Source organism: Talpa europaea (assembly GCF_964194135.1).
Source record: "Talpa europaea genome assembly, chromosome: 5".
In the NCBI taxonomy this organism is placed as follows: domain Eukaryota; kingdom Metazoa; phylum Chordata; class Mammalia; order Eulipotyphla; family Talpidae; genus Talpa; species Talpa europaea.
Window position 1 is genome coordinate 32,134,973 of NC_140071.1, and position 20,978 is coordinate 32,155,950.

The 20,978-nt window shown below is 35.6% G+C and overlaps 1 protein-coding gene across 1 annotated transcript; it reads left to right on the forward strand.

Moving 5' to 3' along the window:
* Positions 1-2,686: 2,686 nt before the first annotated feature.
* On the forward strand, positions 2,687-18,664 carry RIOK2 (RIO kinase 2; the record flags this gene model as incomplete). The annotated part of the gene is made up of 10 exons (XM_084233212.1): positions 2,687-2,752; positions 4,475-4,613; positions 5,354-5,470; positions 7,106-7,281; positions 9,790-9,878; positions 11,733-11,924; positions 13,165-13,257; positions 14,642-15,130; positions 16,973-17,069; positions 18,500-18,664. 10 exons carry the CDS (start codon positions 2,687-2,689, stop codon positions 18,662-18,664), a joined length of 1,623 nt encoding a protein of 540 aa, XP_084089338.1.
* Between the last annotated feature and the right edge of the window lie 2,314 nt (positions 18,665-20,978).

Below are 20,978 nucleotides of genomic sequence, written 5' to 3' on the forward strand. Positions count from 1 at the left end.
TCCTAGAACCTAACAATTTACTCTCTATGGCCAAAATTGGGGAAAAAAAAAGACTTTGCAGATGTGATTAAGTATTTAGGTTGGGCCCTCAATGCAATTATATTTAATTTTATATGTAGAAACAGAGGAAGTAAGACACTAAAGTGGAGAAGTAGTAACTACAGAAGCAGAGACTGCCATGATACAAACATAAGCCAAGAAATGTCAGCAGTCACTAAATGGTGTAAGAAGCTGCATGAAGCAAGAAAGAGCCTGTTTTAGAGCTTCCAGAGAGTGCATGGTCCAAAACTATAAAAGAAAAAAAAATTACACTGTTTTAAGCAAACAATTTATGGTAATTTGGTACGGTAGCCCTATGATACTACTGTAGAAATCCAGACAGGTTGCAGAGCATTTGAAGAATGGTAGGTAAGGTGTACAGACATGGTGACTGAAAAAAAAAGGAAAAGGGAAGGAAAACGAGTGTTACAGATGAAGAAGAGAGGTGATAAAAGAGGAAATCAAGGGAATTGTACAAAAAAAGTTGTTATACAAGAGTATATGCAACTTCAAAGTAAGTAATGATATACACTAGATCCTAATGCCACTCTAAGAAGTCTGAACATTAACCTAAGAAGAGTGAACTGTAATCTGCAAACACTCAAAATGCTCTACATCTTTTGAGCACAAGAGAGTGTGCTCTTGTGTGATGGAAGTGGGGGTCTGGAAGGGGAAATAATGATGTGATAAATTCTGTGAATACATGTCACACTAGTCTATAATTTTTTGTCCCTCTCCTTCCACAAGATTTAAGTGTTGAGATTGAATTTTATCAGGACTGGCTGAAAATTCTGGCCAAAGTGTGTAAGTGGTATGAAGAATATCACACATTATTTTGGTTTAGTCATTACTAAAAGTGGTAACACAAAGTAGAACAGAATATTGTGCAGTACTTACATTGCTCTTCAACAGTCTGATTAAGATGACTGCATTTTTAAAAATACTGAAATTATAAGAGATTTGGGTTCAATATAAATAACCTCAGAAAAAGACTCCAAAACCAAGATAGCCATTCTAGCCAAATCCAATCAATGAGCGATAGTTGTCTGGGGCAGAATTGAGACTTAATGTAAGGTTTGTGCCATAACAGATCAGCAGTGTGTTTATATGTTGGATTAGGAGCAGAAATCTAAATGACTTGTTTCCCATTCCATTCTTGTTCCAAAAGTTAGTCTTTAAAAACCTTTCATACATATATTTTATGTGAAGTACTGAAATAAATATTCCATTTCCATGGAGGTTTCCATTAGTTGAGCATGTTTGAGCAAGGATTTACTGCATTCAAGTAAAAAGGCAGCAAAAGCTTGTAGTGTATAAGAGATAGGGAGTTATTCTGCTTTCTGATTTCCATGATTTCAAAGTACTGACAGGAAAAACAAGGCAGTTTCAACGGTCAATCTTGAAATACCAGTGCATGTTTTATGAAAAGTCTAACTCTGTTTTGGAAGGAGCAATCTACTCTTGGAGATTGTAAGGCCTTGGAGAGGAGGAAAATCAGCATTTCACAGTCAGTGGAGTCAGCTGGGAGTTAGAGGGAGTAGATGCAACTTTCTAAACTGAATTCCACTTACACTGAAAGTTTTAAAACTGGACCCAGAGAAAAATTAAACATCAGTGATTGGAACTTAGATCATGTATGAAATGGAGCACAAACTTCCGTGACGACTTGTAGCACCCACACTTAACGTGTGCCAAAATAACTGCCTTTTCAATGTTTAAAATACAGTTCATGAAACAAGATATAAAAAACGCAAAGATTATTACACAAGGTTTGTTATCTCTGTTGCTAATACGCACCCTCTGGTCGGGGTGCAAGATGTTTAAGGTCCCACTCCAGTTATCATTTTTGTTGACGTAAAAGGATGTCGTGGGCCCGTGTGGGAAGCCCCTTAAGAGTGGCTGGGTCTTCAATAGTCCAACCCACTGAGCTTCGCTCTGAATCATCAAAAAGCTCGTTTTCCTCCAATTGCGCGGGCGAAGAGCACTTCACCTAGATGCTCCAGACGTTGCCCTGAACCCCGCCCACAACGGACGCAGGCGCATTACGGTGCCTCGAGGACCAATTTCACAGGGCAAGCGCGAAAATAGTTCTCTATAACCACGCCTCCCCAGCTCTGAGTGGGCACGTGTAGAAGCGCGTCTATGCGACTGCTACAGTTTTTTCAGCTTTTTGACTTTTTACCGTTAACGGCCTTGACTGCCCGAATCCTGCTTAGGTTCATTTCCCCCTATCTCAATGGAAGTCGCTATGTCTAAATAGGAGTTGCCGTTTGGGGTAAAACGCGCTCCTCCCGTTAAGTTACCTTCTGCTCTTAGAAGCGGCAACAGGCCCTGACAGAGGTGAAAAACAAAATGGTACATCGCAGAGAAGACCTGCAGTCCGCCAACTCGGTCACATGGCAGAGTCACTATTTTAAAAACTCGACCTTGTGCCACACTAAATTCTTCATCATACTCAGGAGTCGTTTTATTTTCGCGTGTCAGGGAGACCAGTACTTCCGTTTCTTTTTAAGGACCTGTCAGTAGTAAGCAACAGCGCATGCGCGCGCGCCCCGCGGCTGCCCGGCACGTTGAGTGGCGGAAGTACCGACATGCCCTGCGCCTTCCGGCTGTTGTGGAAGCGGCTTCTGGGCTCGGTGGGGCTGCCATGGGGAAGGTAAATGTGGCTAAGTTGCGATACATGAGCCGGGATGACTTCAGGGTTCTGACGGCCGTAAGTAGCTCCCTGATTGTCCCGTATCTCCTTCCTTTTCCACCGCGCGTCCTCTTTCTCTTTACTGGGAACTGAGCGCTCTGCCCTGCAACTCGATCTGGATTGGAAATGGGGGAAAAGAGGTCGCGGAAGGGGATCAATACAGGCTTTTGTTTGGAAGCTTTGATCCACACCCCACATAGTGCAAGGGTCCCTCGTGTGATATTTCTTCCTTTATGCTACTTTCTTGCCCTGAAGAGCGACACTCTCAGCTCTGTGGCCTGAGAACAGTCTCAGACCCCAGACTTCCTACCTGTTTAGAAGGTTTAAGAATTCTGAAGAGTTGATAGCTTTAAATTCCCACTCAGGGACTAATCACATGGCATTCCCTTAGGGTTATTCAGTCAACTCATATTTCTACGGTTTTTAGTGACAATTTTAGGCAACGCAGTGATGTACAAAGCAGACAAGACAAAGGAGGCAGATCATTCATTATCAAATAAACGAATAAGCAGGATAATATCAGATAAATGCTGTGAACACATAGAAGACAATGAAATAGAAAGTATGCATGATGGGGAGCTAGGGCACGAATGCTGATTTCCCATTTTGTTGTCAGACTGCCTAAGTGCCAGAATTTTGTCTGTTTCCTTTTGTAAGCACATGTATAATGCCTTTTTTAAAAAGGTCCTGGCCTTGGTAGATACAGAATAAATATTTGGTAACTAAAATAAGGTTGAGTAGATAGGGAGTTAATAGGACCTAAATGAGAAGAAGCCTGCCCAGTCACGTACTTGAAGGAGTTGGGAGCACATGAAACAACAGTGTAGTAAGTGCAAAGGCCCTGGGGCAGGAGCAGTTTTTGAAAGACTTTCCAGAACGCCAGTGTGACTGGAGCATAGTGAGCAGGAGGCTCAGTGGTTGGAGATATTGCTGGAAAAGGTGAGAGCCAGATCATGTGCTATAAACCTTGTAGGCTTCAAGTGTTTTCCTAGTTTTCTCAGTTTAAAGTCTCAAACTCCTTGGTCTCTATTTCAAGACCCTAACTTACAAGAAAGTGTTTTCAGGCCATCATGAAGTCTACATGTTATCCCATCTGATGCTCCACTATACGAGCTGATACCTGTGCTCTGTGCTTTTCTTCATAGGTGCTATCTTTAAAACTTTTTTCAATTATTTCTCTGACATTCTCTTGTCTGCTTTTTCTGTATTCTGCATTTTTCAAACTAAATCTCAAGTGCTGCTTTTTCCTAGAAATTTTCCCTCACCTAAAAATATTCACGTTCTGCTTCTAGCCAGTCTTTTTTAAGCATTTATCATTTCTTACCTTCTAATAAAATTAGATTTGTATATCCTTATTTCCCCAATTAGATAGTATATTGTCCAGAAGTAGTGTATTTTTACATGTTTCTTACCATCCACAGTGTCTGCATATGGCACTTTCTCAAATATAATCTTTATATGAAATATATGTAGTTTTTAAGGACAAGTATATAGATGTTAATAATATATTTTGCACATCAGTGACTGTTAACACTCAGAATTTTTACTCTTAAAGTACATATAGTTTAGTGGACAGATGGAGTGGTGAACATCAGTGATTATATATCAAATATGATTTAAAATATGCCCAGAAGTAGTAATTATATCTCAGAATTGGTTGGGAAGCTGCATAGTCAGAGAAGTTAATTTCTTGGCAAGATTTTGATTTTGGCTATTACAAAATGATTCCTTTCATTTCAGGTTGAAATGGGCATGAAGAACCATGAAATAGTTCCTTGCAGTTTGGTTACTTCTATAGCCAGCCTTAAACATGGTGGCTGTAATAAAGTTTTAAGAGAATTAGTGAAACATAAGCTCATAGCTTGGGAGCGGACTAAAAGTAAGTATTTGAGGCATCATTTGTGATTTTTCCTGTAACTGGCTTCCCCTAGAGATGTTCCAAAAGGCAGGTAGTGGCAATTGTCAGACCAGAAAAGCACTTGACCTGGAAGTGACATACCATATATCCACCATACTCTATTGGTAAGAGCAGTCACATTGCCCACCCAGATCAAAAAGAGTGAGGAAATAGTCTCAGCTTCCTAATAGAAGATTAGCAAGGTCCAATTGCAGAAGAGCAACTATGATAGAGAGATTGTTACTGCCATCTTTGGAGAATACAGTCTGTCACAAAACTCTAGAAAATTATTTTTCAAACCATCCATGGAAAGGAATATGAGTTTCTTTTTTCAATTTACTGTGAAAACATATTTTTATAAACTAATAAAGAATAATTACTAGAAAAATAAAAATCTTATACACAATTTTTTATTAGGGTTTAAGGTATATTTAATTCAGTCAAATTGATATAAAAATTTCTGGACTTAAACCTTAATTACTTCATTTCAGCTCTATATCTTGTCACAGACTTGTAACAAACATTTATAGACTGATTTCAGTATGTGAATCACACTTTAAGTAACACTGTTCTGAAGAAGAAATACAAATTATAGGAAGAAATGCCAACCTAAAATCTTTTCCCATGAAGATTTCCATGTTTAAATTCTTATCATGTCTTGAACTGTTATAACTTGGTACAATGTAACTAAAATATGATCTTTCTCCTTTGATTTTGTCTAGCTGTTCAGGGTTATCGACTAACAAATGCAGGCTATGATTATCTAGCTTTGAAAACACTCTCTGCCAGACAAGTGGTTGAGTCTGTTGGCAGCCAAATGGGTGTTGGCAAAGAATCTGGTAAGTGCTAGCAGTACTTCTAATCACATTTTCTTTGGTTTAGTTTGTACTAGAAGACAGTATCTAAAACCCACAAACATTTTTTCACTACAGTCATGTGATCAGGAAGACAAAGCTAGGTATGTGTAGAACATAGAAAAAAGCATTCTGAAATAGTATTGAACAATACTTCTGTATCTATTTTCTATGTGGAAAATAGGTAGAAATAAAAAACAGGGCATGATTTTCTTTATACCATGCCCTCTTGTATACTGCTTTTTATCTCTATTATTACTTTTAATCTAAACTGAGAAAGCAAAATTAAAATTGCAAGTAAAGATATTATTTGGAAGCCTGTCCCAAAGAAGACTGTGGTGGTGCTGTACATGGTTTATATTTCTTTTGTGTTAATATCCAGATCATCATCAAAAAGTAGTGCAGAAGTGCTGCATATAGCTGTGTGTGTGTGTGTGTGTGTGTGTATAAAATGAGGTGATTAAACACCTTCTGAGATGATGCTTCCTCTTAATTTTCTGGTGTACATTTTGTAATTTCAAAAATAGTAGCTTTTTTACTTTCAAAAGCTTAATTGCATGCCAAATGTGAATACAATAAAATGTAAGTCTTATTCCTAACCCAGGTCTCAGCCTCCTGTTACTTTCCAAAGCTATCATTGTTTATTGTTCTCTGACATATCCTTCTAGAAATATTTTTTGTTAATACAAATATATAATGCACTAAGGAGATAGACACACATACACACACATCACAGAGTCACAAATTTTGATGGCCAGTGAAACAAACAGTGCTTGCTATTGTGTACTTTGATAGTTTCCACTTGATGGCTCCCTAATGTCAGCAAATACGTCTTTCTCTTAGCTGCCAAGTATAACATTATGTGGATGCTCTGTATTTGATTTTACTAGTCCCATTTGTTTAGGACATTTAAGTTACTCCCTATCTTTTTTTGTGTGTGTGGTAATAATTATGTGAATAATCTTTTACAAATGTCTCTGTGAAGATGTACAAATAAATTTGTAAATACATTCTTAGAAATTGGATTATTAGAGTAAAAATTTGATATTACCACATTTCCCTCCAAAAGTTAGACCAATTTATAACCCCACCAATGCAACAGAGGCTGTTCCTTGATAGAAATGTAATAATTAAAATTTTTCATGAATAATTAAGACATTTTCTAAATGTCAGCGTTGCAAATAGCAACTTGTTTTTGATAGTTGGAGTAGTTCTGGGGAAGTCTCTATTCTGCTTATTATAAGATTATATTCTGAGTATTATTCATTGCAGCAATTGAAGATTTGAACTTTGTGTTATTGAAAAGCAAGATAATAAGAATTCACTTCTCATTTGTAGGGCTCTAAGAAACACTTGGTATTTTTCCATTAAGTTGATTTGAGCATTGAACATCTTTAGAAGCTATAACCTTTAAGACATTGCATTACTGTTTTCTTTTATCATACATATTAGTATGTGTCATCTTTTGGGATCATAATTAAAGAATTTTGCTGAATGTTAAGTATTCCTGAAAATTAGGCAAGATAAAATTGGATACCAATAAAGTCAAAAAGAAAGTTAAAATTGTTTCAACTTACTGGAATAAAATAATAATTTTTTTTTTTAAACTTTGGACTCTAGATATTTATATTGTTGCAAATGAAGAAGGACAGCAATTTGCGTTAAAACTTCACAGACTGGGAAGAACCTCTTTTCGAAATCTGAAAAACAAGCGTGACTACCATAAACACAGACATAATATGTCTTGGCTTTATTTATCTCGTCTCTCTGCCATGAAAGAATTTGCCTATATGAAGGTATTTTGTAAATTTTGTATTTTTAATCAAAAATATGTTTATCTGAGAAGCTGTACTGACAAACATCAGTCTGTTGCCACCATATCTCCCCAGCCCCAATCCTTATAGTCACCTTTAACTTTATCGATTATTTCTTTTATTTAATTTTCTGGTGATTTCCTTCTGTGTAAAGGTATTTTAAATTGTTATAAATGCATAAAGACACTGTGTATTCTAGAGTATTAATAAGTTAACCTGAAATAATTAATGATGTAAGTGCCTCATAAATGTGTATGTGAATGTATTATCTAGTCAATGCATGTAACTATATAATGTCTATTTCTAATTGAAACTGCCAGGTGATTGCTATCTGTAGTAGAAATATTAGTGTCTCAAATAAGTTGACTAGTATTTTTCTTAAAATAGAAATGTCAATTTACAAATTTGCATATTAGAAATAGTAAAAATCTTTAGTTTTTAACCTTTCACTTTTAAAATTAAAGTCAGCATAGATTTGCTAAATATCTTTAGTAATGACCAAATTAATTATCTTTAGCAATACTAAAGCTCAAAATAACATTGCCTTCTTATTCTCTCTAATACGATTTATTTGTTATGATTTATCTTCACTTTTTGAATTTGAATTATTAAAAGTTGAGTCCATGTATGACCAATTTCTTGGTAATTTTAGTTAGCTAACCTCTTTGAATAGGTTATTTTGTGTGCTTAAATTTTTAGTGATCATTGGGGGGGGATTTCTTGAGGCATATAAATAAGTGATAGCATTGTATATGTAATGTATTTCATATCTTATACTAATAGTTTGTATCCAGTGATAGTCAATAAGTAGGTATAAGGATCATACTTTTTAAAATTGTGTTGGGCTTTTTTCTCCGGGTTTTACATGAAGGTACAGCAATGATTGTGGTTGTATATAAATATGCTTCTTAAATGAATTGATATTTTTTCTTAAGAGCAGTTAAGATAAATTTAAGCTATGGTGGGCCTCCCCGGTGGCGCAGCGGTTGAGTGCTGGGTTGCGAAGCTGCCCGCAGGCTCTGCAGTGCCGGTTCGATCCCCAGCTGCTCCCGGCTACCGGAGGAGGGTCCCACATGGCGCGCAGACCTCTCCTGCTGCCCACTGCTCCCCTCAGCAGTGTACCTCGGTCCTTCTGCCTGCTCTGCTCCCCGCTCTGGCTCTGGTGAATTCTCTCACCCTCCCGTGCTTCTGACTGTACCCAGTGCTTTTATAAATAAAAATAAATCTTTAAAAAAAAAAAAATTAAGCTATGGTACAAGGGCTAGACCACCACTAAGGTTATAGGCTATTGAGGTACCGAGGCATGTTCAAAATCACTTAAATTGAATAAAAAAATCTTTAAAGTTCAATTTCTGTCCAAAGAAGGTAGGGAGTTGACATCCTTTTAAAATTCATCCTATTAATCACTAATGATATATTTAGTATGAGCACTGTGTTTACCACTTTATTGAGAACTAGGGTAGGGTGTGGTGAAGAAATAGATATCAAAGAAATGCAGTCTGTATCTTAAAAATCAGATCATGTGTTTGGAGAAACGTTTATAGGGTAGACAAATCAATGAAGGAGATTTCATGAAGTAAAGGAGAGTTAAGCAGAGTCATAAAGTATGCATAGGAGATTTGGGTACAAGGAGAGGACAGTAAGTATACAAGAGAGAAGCCAGTATAGGCAAAGACATGAATATAGGTGTGAACCTTTGTGTAGGTGACAGTCACTAATGTGACTATCCTGATACTACCCCAGAGTGCTTATTAGAGAGTGTTATCAGAGCCTGATCTAGAAAAGTAGATTGAAGGGCATTTTGAAAACTTAAAAAAGGTAATTTGGGCTGAAATCAATATTTACAGCCATTGTAGATTTTTATTTTGTAAGAAGTAGTAACAGGATTTGTAAACAATGGGATAGAAAAAGTTAAAGGGGAAAAGATGGATTCATTGATGATGTGAAATAATATTTGACTCAGACTGTTACATTATGTATGTTTGTCCCTTAATAGATGTATCAGATATTTTGTGGTCTGAATAAAAGGTCAGTGCTCTATAAACAAAAATGTCTAATCGTTTTGTATATTTAATTTCCTAATATGCCAGGACACAGTTTTTCCTAAATTATAATTTATTTCCATTTGAACAGTTTACACTGTTTACGCTCCAAAAAATGGCACAGAAACAAATTAGGATATATTCTAAGAAACCATAGCTTTTTGAGGGCAGATACTTCTTCACTAATTTTTTTTATAACATTCACACTGTGCATAATATTTAGCAAATGTCCAATAAATGACTGGTGAAAGTAGTTTAAGTAAACTGGTTTAAGTTTTTCTTTTTTTATATACTGCTCTCTCTATAAGTTACCATACGTAAGTAATCATGTGTTAACTATAATTTTATAATAGATTTTTCCTAATTGTAAGCAGACACATTTACTTTTATTGTTCCCCCAAAATTAATGTCCTTTTCATTTTTTTATACTTGTTTTCCTATGCTTTAGGCACTGCATGAGAGAAAATTTCCAGTTCCAAAGCCAGTTGATTATAATCGCCATGCAGTGGTCATGGAGCTCATAAATGGCTATCCTTTGTAAGTATTTGCTATTCTTGAAACTATGGGTCCTTAATAAATCTAGGTTCTGTTCTTACGCATATTGCTCCTGTGAGGTTAGAAATTAATAAAAAGCAGTTGACACCAAAGCAAATTAAAAATTCAATTTCATTCTTAAAATATGGACTTTGTAATCTCTGTGAGTTATTCAATAACATTAACAGACTAATGTGCACCAAGCACTCTCCTAAGTTCAGCAGTAAGTGAAACAAAGCTCTTATCCACTGATGGTAGGAGACATGCAATAAATAGCTAAATAAAGGAGTGCTTGACATATGGTAGTAAAAGGAGGGAGATAGAAATTATAAGGTGGGAATTGGAGACAGATACTTTACATGCAGTGGTCAGAAAAGGTCTCACTGGTAAGGTGATTTTTTTTTTTTGGGTGGGGGGAGTGCAGAATCCAAAAAGAAATGAGAGACAAAATCATGCATATAGCTAAGAAAGCATTCCAGGCAGAAAGAATAGCACTGCCTAAGTCCTGAGATAAGACTATACCTAGATGTTCAGGGAACAGTGAAGAGGCCACTGTAGCTGAAACTGAATGAGTAAAGGAGAAAGTGTAAGTGACAAGATCAAAGAAGTAACAAGGCACCAGGTCATTTAGGGTTTGTAAGCCATTATAAGGACTTTTTTATATTTATTTGGTTTAAATGCATTTGATGTAACACATATAAATTTAAGGTATATAATGTTGATGTGATTCATTTATGTTTGTGATATGATTGCCATTTATAGAGAGTTTGCACAAAGATTTTTTATTTTGGTTGAGATAAGAAGCCATAGAGGATTTTGAGTTGAGAAGAGACAAGATTTCTGACTAAGGTTTTCAGTTGGATCACTCTGGCTGCTGTATTGAAAACAGACTGGAAGGAGACAAGGACAGAATAAGGAAGACAAGTTAGTAGATTACTGTAATAATCTGTGAAGGAGATGAGGATAGTATAGATAATGAAAGACATGAAGGTGATAAAAGGTTGTCTGATTCTGGATATATTTTGTTGATGGGGCTAATATGATTTGTTTGGAATTCTGTAATAATCAGAAGGAAGGGCAGGTCAAGGATAACACCAAGTTTTTTTTAGCCTGAATAGTGAATTAATTGGAGGAATTAAGTTGCCATTTACAGAAATTGGAAAGACTATAGGATGAGCAGGTTGGAATTAGATGATAAGGCAAAATCAGAGGTTCAGTTTGGGACATGATGTTTGAGATGCCCAGAAATTTGAGAAAAGTCTAGATTGAAATCAGTATGTATATTAGTGTTTAAATCTATGAGTCTAGGTGAGGTCACTAAGAGTTATTCTCAAAAGGTCCTAGGATTGATCTTCAAAGAGCTCCAAAATTTGCAGGTTTGGAAGAAGATGAAGAACTCTTCAAAAATTCTGAGACAAAATAATCAGTGCATAAAAAGGATGGACTGAAGATTTGGGGTACCAGGAGTCAAGTGAAGGAAGTACTTAAGGAGTACTGAGATAGACTGGATGTGGTGAGCATAGAATTGACTGCTGGATTAGTAACACAGAGGTCATTGCTTGGATTGACGAGTTATTTCATTGGGACAGATGGTTGAAAGCTTGCTTGGAATGGGGAAAAAAAATGGAGAAAGCACATGAAGGGGAGTTTGATTGTAATTATCAAAGAAAGAATATGGTAGTAAAAATCTGAGGCAGAGTGTGACTTTTTTTAATGGGTGGGTACTTTTATATCATGTTTTTATGCTGATGGGAATGAAAACTGTTAAGACAAGGAATGAAAATTTTATACACACACAGTAGTTTTCATTAAAATTATGAGTACAAATAGTTTATTTCATACTTAAAATACTTTCAGGTGTCAGATACACCATGTTGAAGATCCTGCATCAGTATATGATGAAGCTATGGAACTAATAGTCAAACTTGCAAATCATGGACTGATTCATGGAGATTTCAATGAATTCAATCTCATTTTGGATAAAGATGACCACATCACCATGATTGATTTTCCACAGATGGTTTCAACTTCTCATCCCAATGCTGAATGGTATATGCTGAAACTAATTCTAGATTTGTGTGTGTTTATGTGATGCAATCATTTTATTCATAGTTTTTCAACTCTGTAATACTGTCTTTTGGTCAGTAACTCTTGTAATCTGACAGACTTCCAAAACTCAAACTTTCTTAGCCTTGCAACTCTTTATTCAAATAATTTTTTAGGTAGAAGCCCAAATTTTAAAACAAAGGCTGAATCAGAAGTAGATACATAAAGAGAACCCTAGAACCCCATCCTCTCTGCCTTCCTCCTTTTTCTCTCCGCTTCATGGTTACATCCAAGAGAACTTGACCAAGCAGAATTTGATATCTTGTTGACCTTAATGAAAGTTGTGGTTTTGAATTGCGCTCAAGTTGTCAGATCATCTTTAGGTTTTATTTTATTATTAGAAAATAATTCACCAAAAAACCCTCATCCTTTACACAAGGAAGAATCACTTTATTTACTGATTAACCAAGTTGAGAAATCATACCTTTGGCTTTGTTTTCTGTGATGCAATTGGTTATAATCCAGGGCATTTTTCTCTCCTGTTCCAAGTCATAATATGAAAATAATAACTATTATTGCTTACATAATAGAATATGTAAAATAATAACTATTATTGCTTACATAATAGAATATATTCATTCTTCAAAGTTTGAACTCAAATCAGTTTGTGTTCAGTGAAGCTCTTCTTCCTTTTGATTTTCATTGAAAAATATCTACTTATTCTAGAGAGAGAAATGTCATTTAAAAATAAATTTAAGCAATATTTCCAACAAAACAATACTGATATATTAATCCTGGACTTTTGGTCTCATATCTTTGGGTGATGACTAATCACTATTTTTATTAAAATGGAGTGGCATAGTCATACTGTAAATGAACATCCTGGAACCACTAGAATTAGAAATGACATTTTCCAAGTTTGAGCTGCATTATTCTATAGGGAGACATGAGTTAACTTGAAAAATACTGTTCATAATGAGGGGAAATCTTGAGTTTTTTATCTTAGGAATTATATGATTTTAATAGCTTATATTCCTGGTTAATTCCTCTGATTTTAACTTTTCAAAACACACTGGTAACTAATCTGCTTTTTCTTGTTTAGTGATGTCTTTTTTTTTTTTTTTTTTTTTTTTTCATGAAGGAGTAGGAGTGTCATAACAAACAGTAAAGATGTTGTCATTCATTGGCTAATGAGGAAAAAGATGAACAAAGGCTATATCAAAAATGATTCTTGCTTTTGCAGGTATTTTGACAGAGATGTTAAATGCATTAGAGATTTCTTCATGAAACGTTTCAGCTATGAAAGTGAGCTTTATCCAACCTTTAGTGACATCAGGTTTGTACTCTTCATTACTTAAAATGATAGAACTCCAGGTATCTAATTTCACTTTTTTTCAAATTTCTGTCTAAAAGTGTTTGAAGAGTGACCTTTGACACATTATAATCACTGCTACCATTGCTGTATAGTATGTAAAAGAAAGTTAAAATACCTGCCTTTGGTTCAGTAAGGCAATGTTACTAAATTTGGGAAAGGAACACCCCTAAGTTCTTATAAATAAAAGGACCTTTATTCATTATTGGGTGCTCTGTAAATAACCCATTTATTTTTTTTTTGTTTGCTTGTTTGTTTGTTTTTAAGATTTTTTTATTTATTCATTTACACAAACACTGGGTACAGTCAGAACCACGGGAGGGTGAGAGAATTCACCAGAGACAAAGCAGGGAGCAGAACAGGCAGACTGACGAAGTACACTGCTGAGGGGAGCAGTGGGCGTGGCAGAAGAGGTCTGCGCACCATGTGGGACCCTCCCCTGCAGCCGCAGGTGCTGCAGAGACTGCGGGGCAGCTTCGCAGCCCTGCACTCAACCACTGCGCCACCAGGGGAGGCCCTGTAAATAACCCATTTGTAAGGAACCAAACCAGTCTGCTTTTCCTTTGTTTCCTTTATTCAGAAAAGAAGCTATCTTTAATTGACTCACAATGATGATAGGTACATTCTTAATGCCAAGTTTTCTCATTTATGTACTTACGATTGTTTCCTGATTTGAGGTAATTTACGTAATTTAAAAGAAGAAATCCTTAGTCCCCTTAGAAGTTAATTTAAGTCAATTATCAACCAAATTATCAACCAAAGTTTCACTAACCTTTCCACCAATGCATGTAGCTTTTTACAGTCATGCTATTTTATTTTTTAATAATATACAATACTTTTACATTTCTATACTGAAGTAATTTAATCATTATATTTTAGGCAGAGAAAATCTTTAAAAGATATAAATGATGAGGGCCTCCCCAGTGGCGCAGCAGTTGAGTGCTGGGTTGCGAAGCTGCCTGCGGCCTCTGCGATGCCGGTTCGATTCCCGACTGCTCCCCGGCCACCAGAGGAGGGTCCCACATGGCATGCAGACCTCTCCTGCCGCCCACTGCTCCCCTCAGCAGTGTACTTCGGTCCTTCTGCCTCCTCTGCTCCCCGCTGTGGCTCTGGTGAATTCTCTCACCCTCCCGCGCTTCTGACTGTACCCAGTGCATGTATAAACAAAACAAACAAACAAACAAATAAATAAAACATGCCTCTATTTAAAATAAAAAAGACTATTCTATTAAAAAAAAAGATATAAATGATGAAACACACTTAAGCTAATAACTTACCAGAATAATAATATTTATTCATGTCAGATGGATTTTTACCTCTCTGAATTCTAGACATTCTTTTTTCCTAGGAGAGAGGACTCTCTTGATATAGAGGTTTCTGCCAGTGGTTACACAAAAGAAATGCAGGCAGATGATGAACTGCTTCATCCAGTTGGTCCAAATGATAAAAATGAAACAGAGGAGGGATCTGAATTCTCATTTTCTGATGAAGAGTTGTCAGAAAAAGCAAAGGTTTATAGATCGGACAATGAAAGTGAACAAAACTCTATAGATCAGTCAGCTGACTGCCATTGCATATCATCTGGAGACCTTCAACAAATAAAGGAAGATGATTTGTCAGAGGAGAGTGCTGATGCACAGAACTTTAAAATGACTGGATTCAATCAAGCTTTAGAAGAAATAAAAGATCAGGTTGTTAAAAATAATTCTGTAACTGAATTTTCTGAGAAGATAAAGAAAACTGGAAATGACATCAGGCAAGATGATCAGACAGGTCAAGGAGTAATCCCTACAAGTTCTGAAGAATATGAAGATGAATGTCCTCATCTGATTGCCTTGTAAGTAAACAATGAATCCAGGTCTAGCAGCTATAGATTTCTATTGATTGATTTTTTTACTTTAATCTGGAGACCTTCATTTCTGGTAAAAGTGTTTTTTTTTTGGTTTTTGGATTTTTCCCAAATGATGTGACAGAGCTGTACCCTGCACTTTATATGCAAAATAAAAACAAATAATCTTTGTGTTAAAATTCAAATCATTGGGGCCTCCCTGGTGGTGCAAGGGGTTTAAGTCTCAACATTATCAAACTATGTATGGCCAGCCACTATGGCATGAGTTTGATCCCCAGTCAGGGAACTGACCCATATATGGTGCAGCAGACCTCTTGTCTCGCCTGCTGCTCCCCTCAGCAGTGTATTTCAGTAGATCCTCCTGTTCTGCTCCCCACTCTGTCTCCTGGTGAATCCTGTCACCACCACCACCCCCCAGCATTTCTGACCTAGACTCCAGTTCTTGATTGCATAAATAAATTTAAAGAAAAAAAAAAACTTAAAAAAATAAATAAAATTCAAATTATCTTCTACAACTGACCAGATCATGGATAGCCTATTGATTAAATTTTAAGCAGTCCTGCCTTAAAATACAAACTGCTGATTAATTTCAAAGAATATAGGTTTCTTGACAAATTGATCAGGTTTTAGATAGGGGAGTTGTTCCTGTAGTTTTGTAATTATGCATCTAACATATAGCCCAATAAATATATTGTAAATTTATTCTCCATAAAGTATCTGTTTGCAGTGAATACTCTCTGGTACTTTAAATATTCTGTCCTTATTCACATACAGGTAATAATAGTTAATGTTATGTCATTTTTTTTCTAAGAATATTTTTTTCTTATAAATACTAAAATCCACCCTCAGCTTAGATTAGCAAAATATCTAAAATTTAATTTTTTGGATTTGGGATAGCTTACCCAGGATCAAACAGCTGTAGTTTAATTAGGTTTTCAGTAAAGGCATATATGACAATTAAAATTAAATAAGCAATACATTTTTACATTTCTCAATACTTTTCCAAACTTACATGCTCAGGCTACTTTTATCTGTAGAGTTTTATTGTAAAGCAAAGCATGGGAATTTTATTCCCTTTTTCATACAGCTTTTATCTTGAATCTTTGCACTACTACCACTTGAACAGTAAACATGTAAAAATTAAAATCAACGATGGTAGTGTCTCAGCATTTTCTGTATTATAAGAAAATCTACATAGGTTAACTAGTCTTCTCAACACAGAATAATTTGTTCTGACTCTGAACACGTGTTCAGTAAGGTTTTTATTCACAGTAGGAACATAAAAGAACAAATGCTGTTTAAAAATACAGACTTTTGGAGTTAATATTGTCTGAATTTCTTATACATTGTATACATTAAAACTTTGAGCAATGTGTAAAGTAAGTTAGACCGGTTTCATGTTTGCAGTTTTTTCTGACTTCACAGAGCAGACTGTGGAGACTACTGTCTGTTCCCATCAAATATACTACTGTTTGGGACAGTGGCAAAAGGTGTTCCAAGAATCTGCATGATGAGAAGCAGATTTGTGTAATTCAATGAGGAAGAAGATTACTAGAAAAGAGGCATATGAATTGTGGGAAAGTGATCAATTTTGATTACTAAAAAGCACTCTAACATTTTGAAATTTTGATAGTGACTATCAGAATGCTTAGAAATGAAAATTGTTGATATATTTGGTAAAATTTGTATACAGTTTTACCTTTTCCTTCACAGAAGCTTTAATCTCTCTGAGGTATTTTATCTTTTAAGCTTTACTATCATGAAGGTATATAAATTAGACATAATCATAAAAATTGACTGAGATAAATTGTAATTTTGTTTTAATTTTAGAGAAGAAGAAAATATGGAAAATACTAATCAATGTCGAACAAGAACTCTGAGTGTTACTTCTATGGGCAGTGTATTAAGCTGTTCAACAATTCCTCCGGTAACTATTCATTCAGCAATTTCCAAATGTTTATTAAGTCACTACTGTGGACAGATTACTGAGCTTTAAGGCACTATGAGGATTGCATGATATGAAACAGCCTCAACCATTTGAATCCTATGTGTGAATAGTACAAAATTGCAGCAGGTATAGATGTAGTGTTAGTGTTTGCTCTTTAAGTGGAATGATCCAAGCTTTCAAGGAAAAAGCAACATGTGACTTAGCTTAAACTTGAAAGATATAAATGAAAAATTTAGAACAAAGGGTAACTTTGTTGATTTTCATGAGGTCTAGTATAAGCGTTAGAGCGATGAAGAAATTGAGATCCAGATATGTTACCCATAATGAACAGCTTACAGCTGAAATGTGAAAATGCATCAGTTTCACTAGCTAGCTAGATCTTAGATTTTGAAAGAGAAAATGAGGCACTTTTAAAATTTAGATCTTGTTGTACATTTGGCAGCAATGGCTAAATGAATTTCGTAAGGAACATTTTCTAGGCAGCATAATCAAACAGTCTACCTCCAACCAAGGAGGTTTTCTGCCAGTCAGCTCCTCACTAGGCCACCCAGGAGGAAGAATCAGCTTGTTTCCTTTTGTAGGTTGTACAGAGAGATCAAATTACTTAACTGGCATTTTGGGTTTTTGCCTTCTACTTCAAGGTATTAAGTTGAATACCGTTGTAACCAATTTTCACTGGTAACTTAAAATAAGCAAAAGAAGAAAATAACTTTTGAATGTGGAAAAGAGAAAAATAAAATTATGTGCAAAGTAAATTCAAAAGAAAAGGGGACTTGGTTTTTTCCTGAATTTCCTATTTCTCCTTTAGAAATACTGTCAGTAAGTTAAAATGTATGTCCTGTGGTAAATATGAGATATTTACCCAGTTAAATTAGAATTATCAAAAGCAAGCTAAAAATAACATCTGTTTTTAGAATTTCTGGGAACTATACTTGACAATAAAAAGTTTGTTGAAGTGCTTTTTATCTACTATAGTGATTAAAAATATCAATTGCATATTTAAAAGATAATCACTTTTAAGTGATAAAAGCTTTTAAAAAATAATTTCCCACTGAAAAGCTATACCTACTTTTACCTAGCAGTTTTTGTTGATTTTTGTTTTGATTTTTTTTTTAATTTTTTTCCAGTTTTCCTGATGGACACTAGGTGGCACTGTTGTTATTTGTTAGTCCAAGAATTGTGACTGGATTACTTTTGCTCTAACTTGTAGTCCTATAGGAATTTAATTTCTTCTTTGTAACTATTATTTGGTATTTTATTGCTTGTTCATACAGAACTATCAGTGTTTAGAATTTAAAATTCAAGATCTTTAAAAAAGTATCAGTAATATAAATAATGTAAATCTTTGATTAAATATCCTTGTCAAAATGGTCAATTATCAATGATAGTAATTCATGAAATCTTTCCAGGAACTGGTGAAACAGAAGGTGAAACGTCAGTTGACAAAACAACAAAAATCAGCCATCAGACGTCGACTGCAAAAAGGAGAAGCAAATATATTTACCAAACAGCGGAGAGAAAACATGCAAAATATTAAATCAAGCTTGGAGGCAGCTAGCTTTTGGGGAGAATAATATATCTACAGTCTTAAATAATGTCTGTATATTGTTCAAAAAAGTTGTTATGATCCCTTTTTAAACTTCTTTAAAGTCTCTTTTTGAACCAGGGCAGTTATGTAAACTATTTCATCTATAAATTTGACTCGTTCATTGTTTCTTCTAAAGAATAATTGTAAGGCCTCCCTGGTGGTACAGGGGGGTAAGCATCAGCACTGTGAAGCTGTCCCCAACTACTGCAGCACTAGTTCAATCCCCAGCCAAGGAAGGTGACCCACATGGTGCAGCAGACCTCTCCTGTCTCACCTGTTGCTCCCCTCAGCAGTGTATTTTAGTCAATCCACCTGTTCTGCTCTCCACTTTGTCTCTGGTGAATCCTCTCACCACCCACACCTCTGGCCTGTACCCGAGCTTTTGTATGCATCAATAAATCTTAAAAAAAATAAAGAATAATTATAATAATTCTGCTAAAGCAATCCAGTTTTCCAAGTAATTATATGACTGGTAAATTTGCTAAAATCTATTTTTAAAAATAGTTTTATTAGGAACATTTGATATTTAAAGATCTTAATACCATATTTCTATTAAAGAGATTGCTTAATTTGAAGTATCAGCTTTCCCACTATTTCTCCTCTGTTCACAGTTCTCTTGTTTTAAAGAACATGAGAAAATGCTCAGAAATCATTTAGAACATTGCCCAGCCTAATGTAAACAGCCAGTAAAATACAGCAATTGTAATAATATTTATCTTTTCTGAAATTTTGCTGACAACTTGGTTGCTGCACTTTTTTAACTGTATGCATAATTTTATTTTCTGCTATTTATATTGATAATGTGGCCATAGGAACAGGAATTTGAGTCCCATCAGGATTTTTACAGTTGCCAATTTTCATGTAAACCTGGGCCATGAAGAGTTAAGGGTTAAGGGAGGTAGTAGAAGGAATAGACAAAAGAAATGCCCTATTATTCCTAGCTGGGTAGGTCCAAAATATGTTCATTTCAGCATGGACACATAACTTACTGAGTAAGGAAAGAAAGAAAATACATGGTTCTATCTCCAAGATTTTATAATCCAGTGAGATATGATGGGTGCGTAAGTATGTATACCTCAAAGTATTCAAGTTTCTTCAACATTTGGAATCCAGAACAGTTAACAGTGCCTGTGAAAAATGACCACCAGATGGCAGTGTCACCCCACAGTCACCAGACGGCATTCTTAAATAACTTGTGTTGGTGATTAGATTTACCAGAGAAGATAAAGGCAGAGATTTTTCCAAGACACATAAAGGCGGCAGATTTCCTTTCAACCTCTAAAAATTAATTCTGACTACTTGCAGGACCTATCATTACCTAATAAATTCACTTTAAAAATACAGGTGCGGGCCTCCCCGGTGGCACAGCGGTTGAGCGCTGGGTTGCGAAGCTGCCTGTCAGCCTCTGCAGTGCCGGTTCCATCCCCGGCTGCTCCCCGGCCACCTGAGGAGGGTCCCGCATGGCGCGCAGACCTCTCCTGCCGCGCCCCGCTGCTCCCCTCAGCAGTGTACTTCGGTCCTTCTGCCTGCTCTGCTCCCCGCTCTGGCTCTGGTGAATTCTCTCACCCTCCCGCTCTTCTGACTGTACCCAGTGCTTGTATAAATAAATAAACAAATCTTTAAAAAAAAAAAAAAAGAAATAGATGATGCTTTTTAAAAAATAAATAAATAAAATTAAAAAAAAATAAAAATACAGGTGCAAGAAAAGGCCAAACAATGCCCTTGAAAATTAACTTACACCAATTTTGGAAATAGGTAGTTTTGAATTTTAGGTATGTTTGTAAACTCAGGTTTTCATTTCTTATAATATCTACTTTAAAGCATTTTGATAACAGCTTAATAGACCCACAGGATGTTCATTTTAGAATGTATTTTTTTTCACTGTCAAAGTATTTGGGAAGGAAACTGTGACCAATTCTACTCAGCTTTACTCAGTGAACACTGGGTACCAACTATATGTATGTGAAAAGCATATTACTGTTTGAGGTCTTAAGAAAGCAAGTCTTAACCTTGTGGGTCACAGAACAAATTATTCAAATGTACAAATCTGAGCAATTATTTAGATTGCAAAATAAAGTCTAACCTTTTGGGATAATGATTAGTGCTAGCTACTAAAGATTTAGTAATAAATGATCTGGTAAGGGTTTAATTTTTTCTGAGTTACATCGTTGGTGCTCATAGGAAAGGGTACTAACTGAAGCTCAAGATAATAATTCTTTTAGCCAAGTACTCAGTAAATTTTCTGACAAAATAGTTGCCTCGTTAACTCAGCATATAAACCTGCTGCCTACATGTTTATC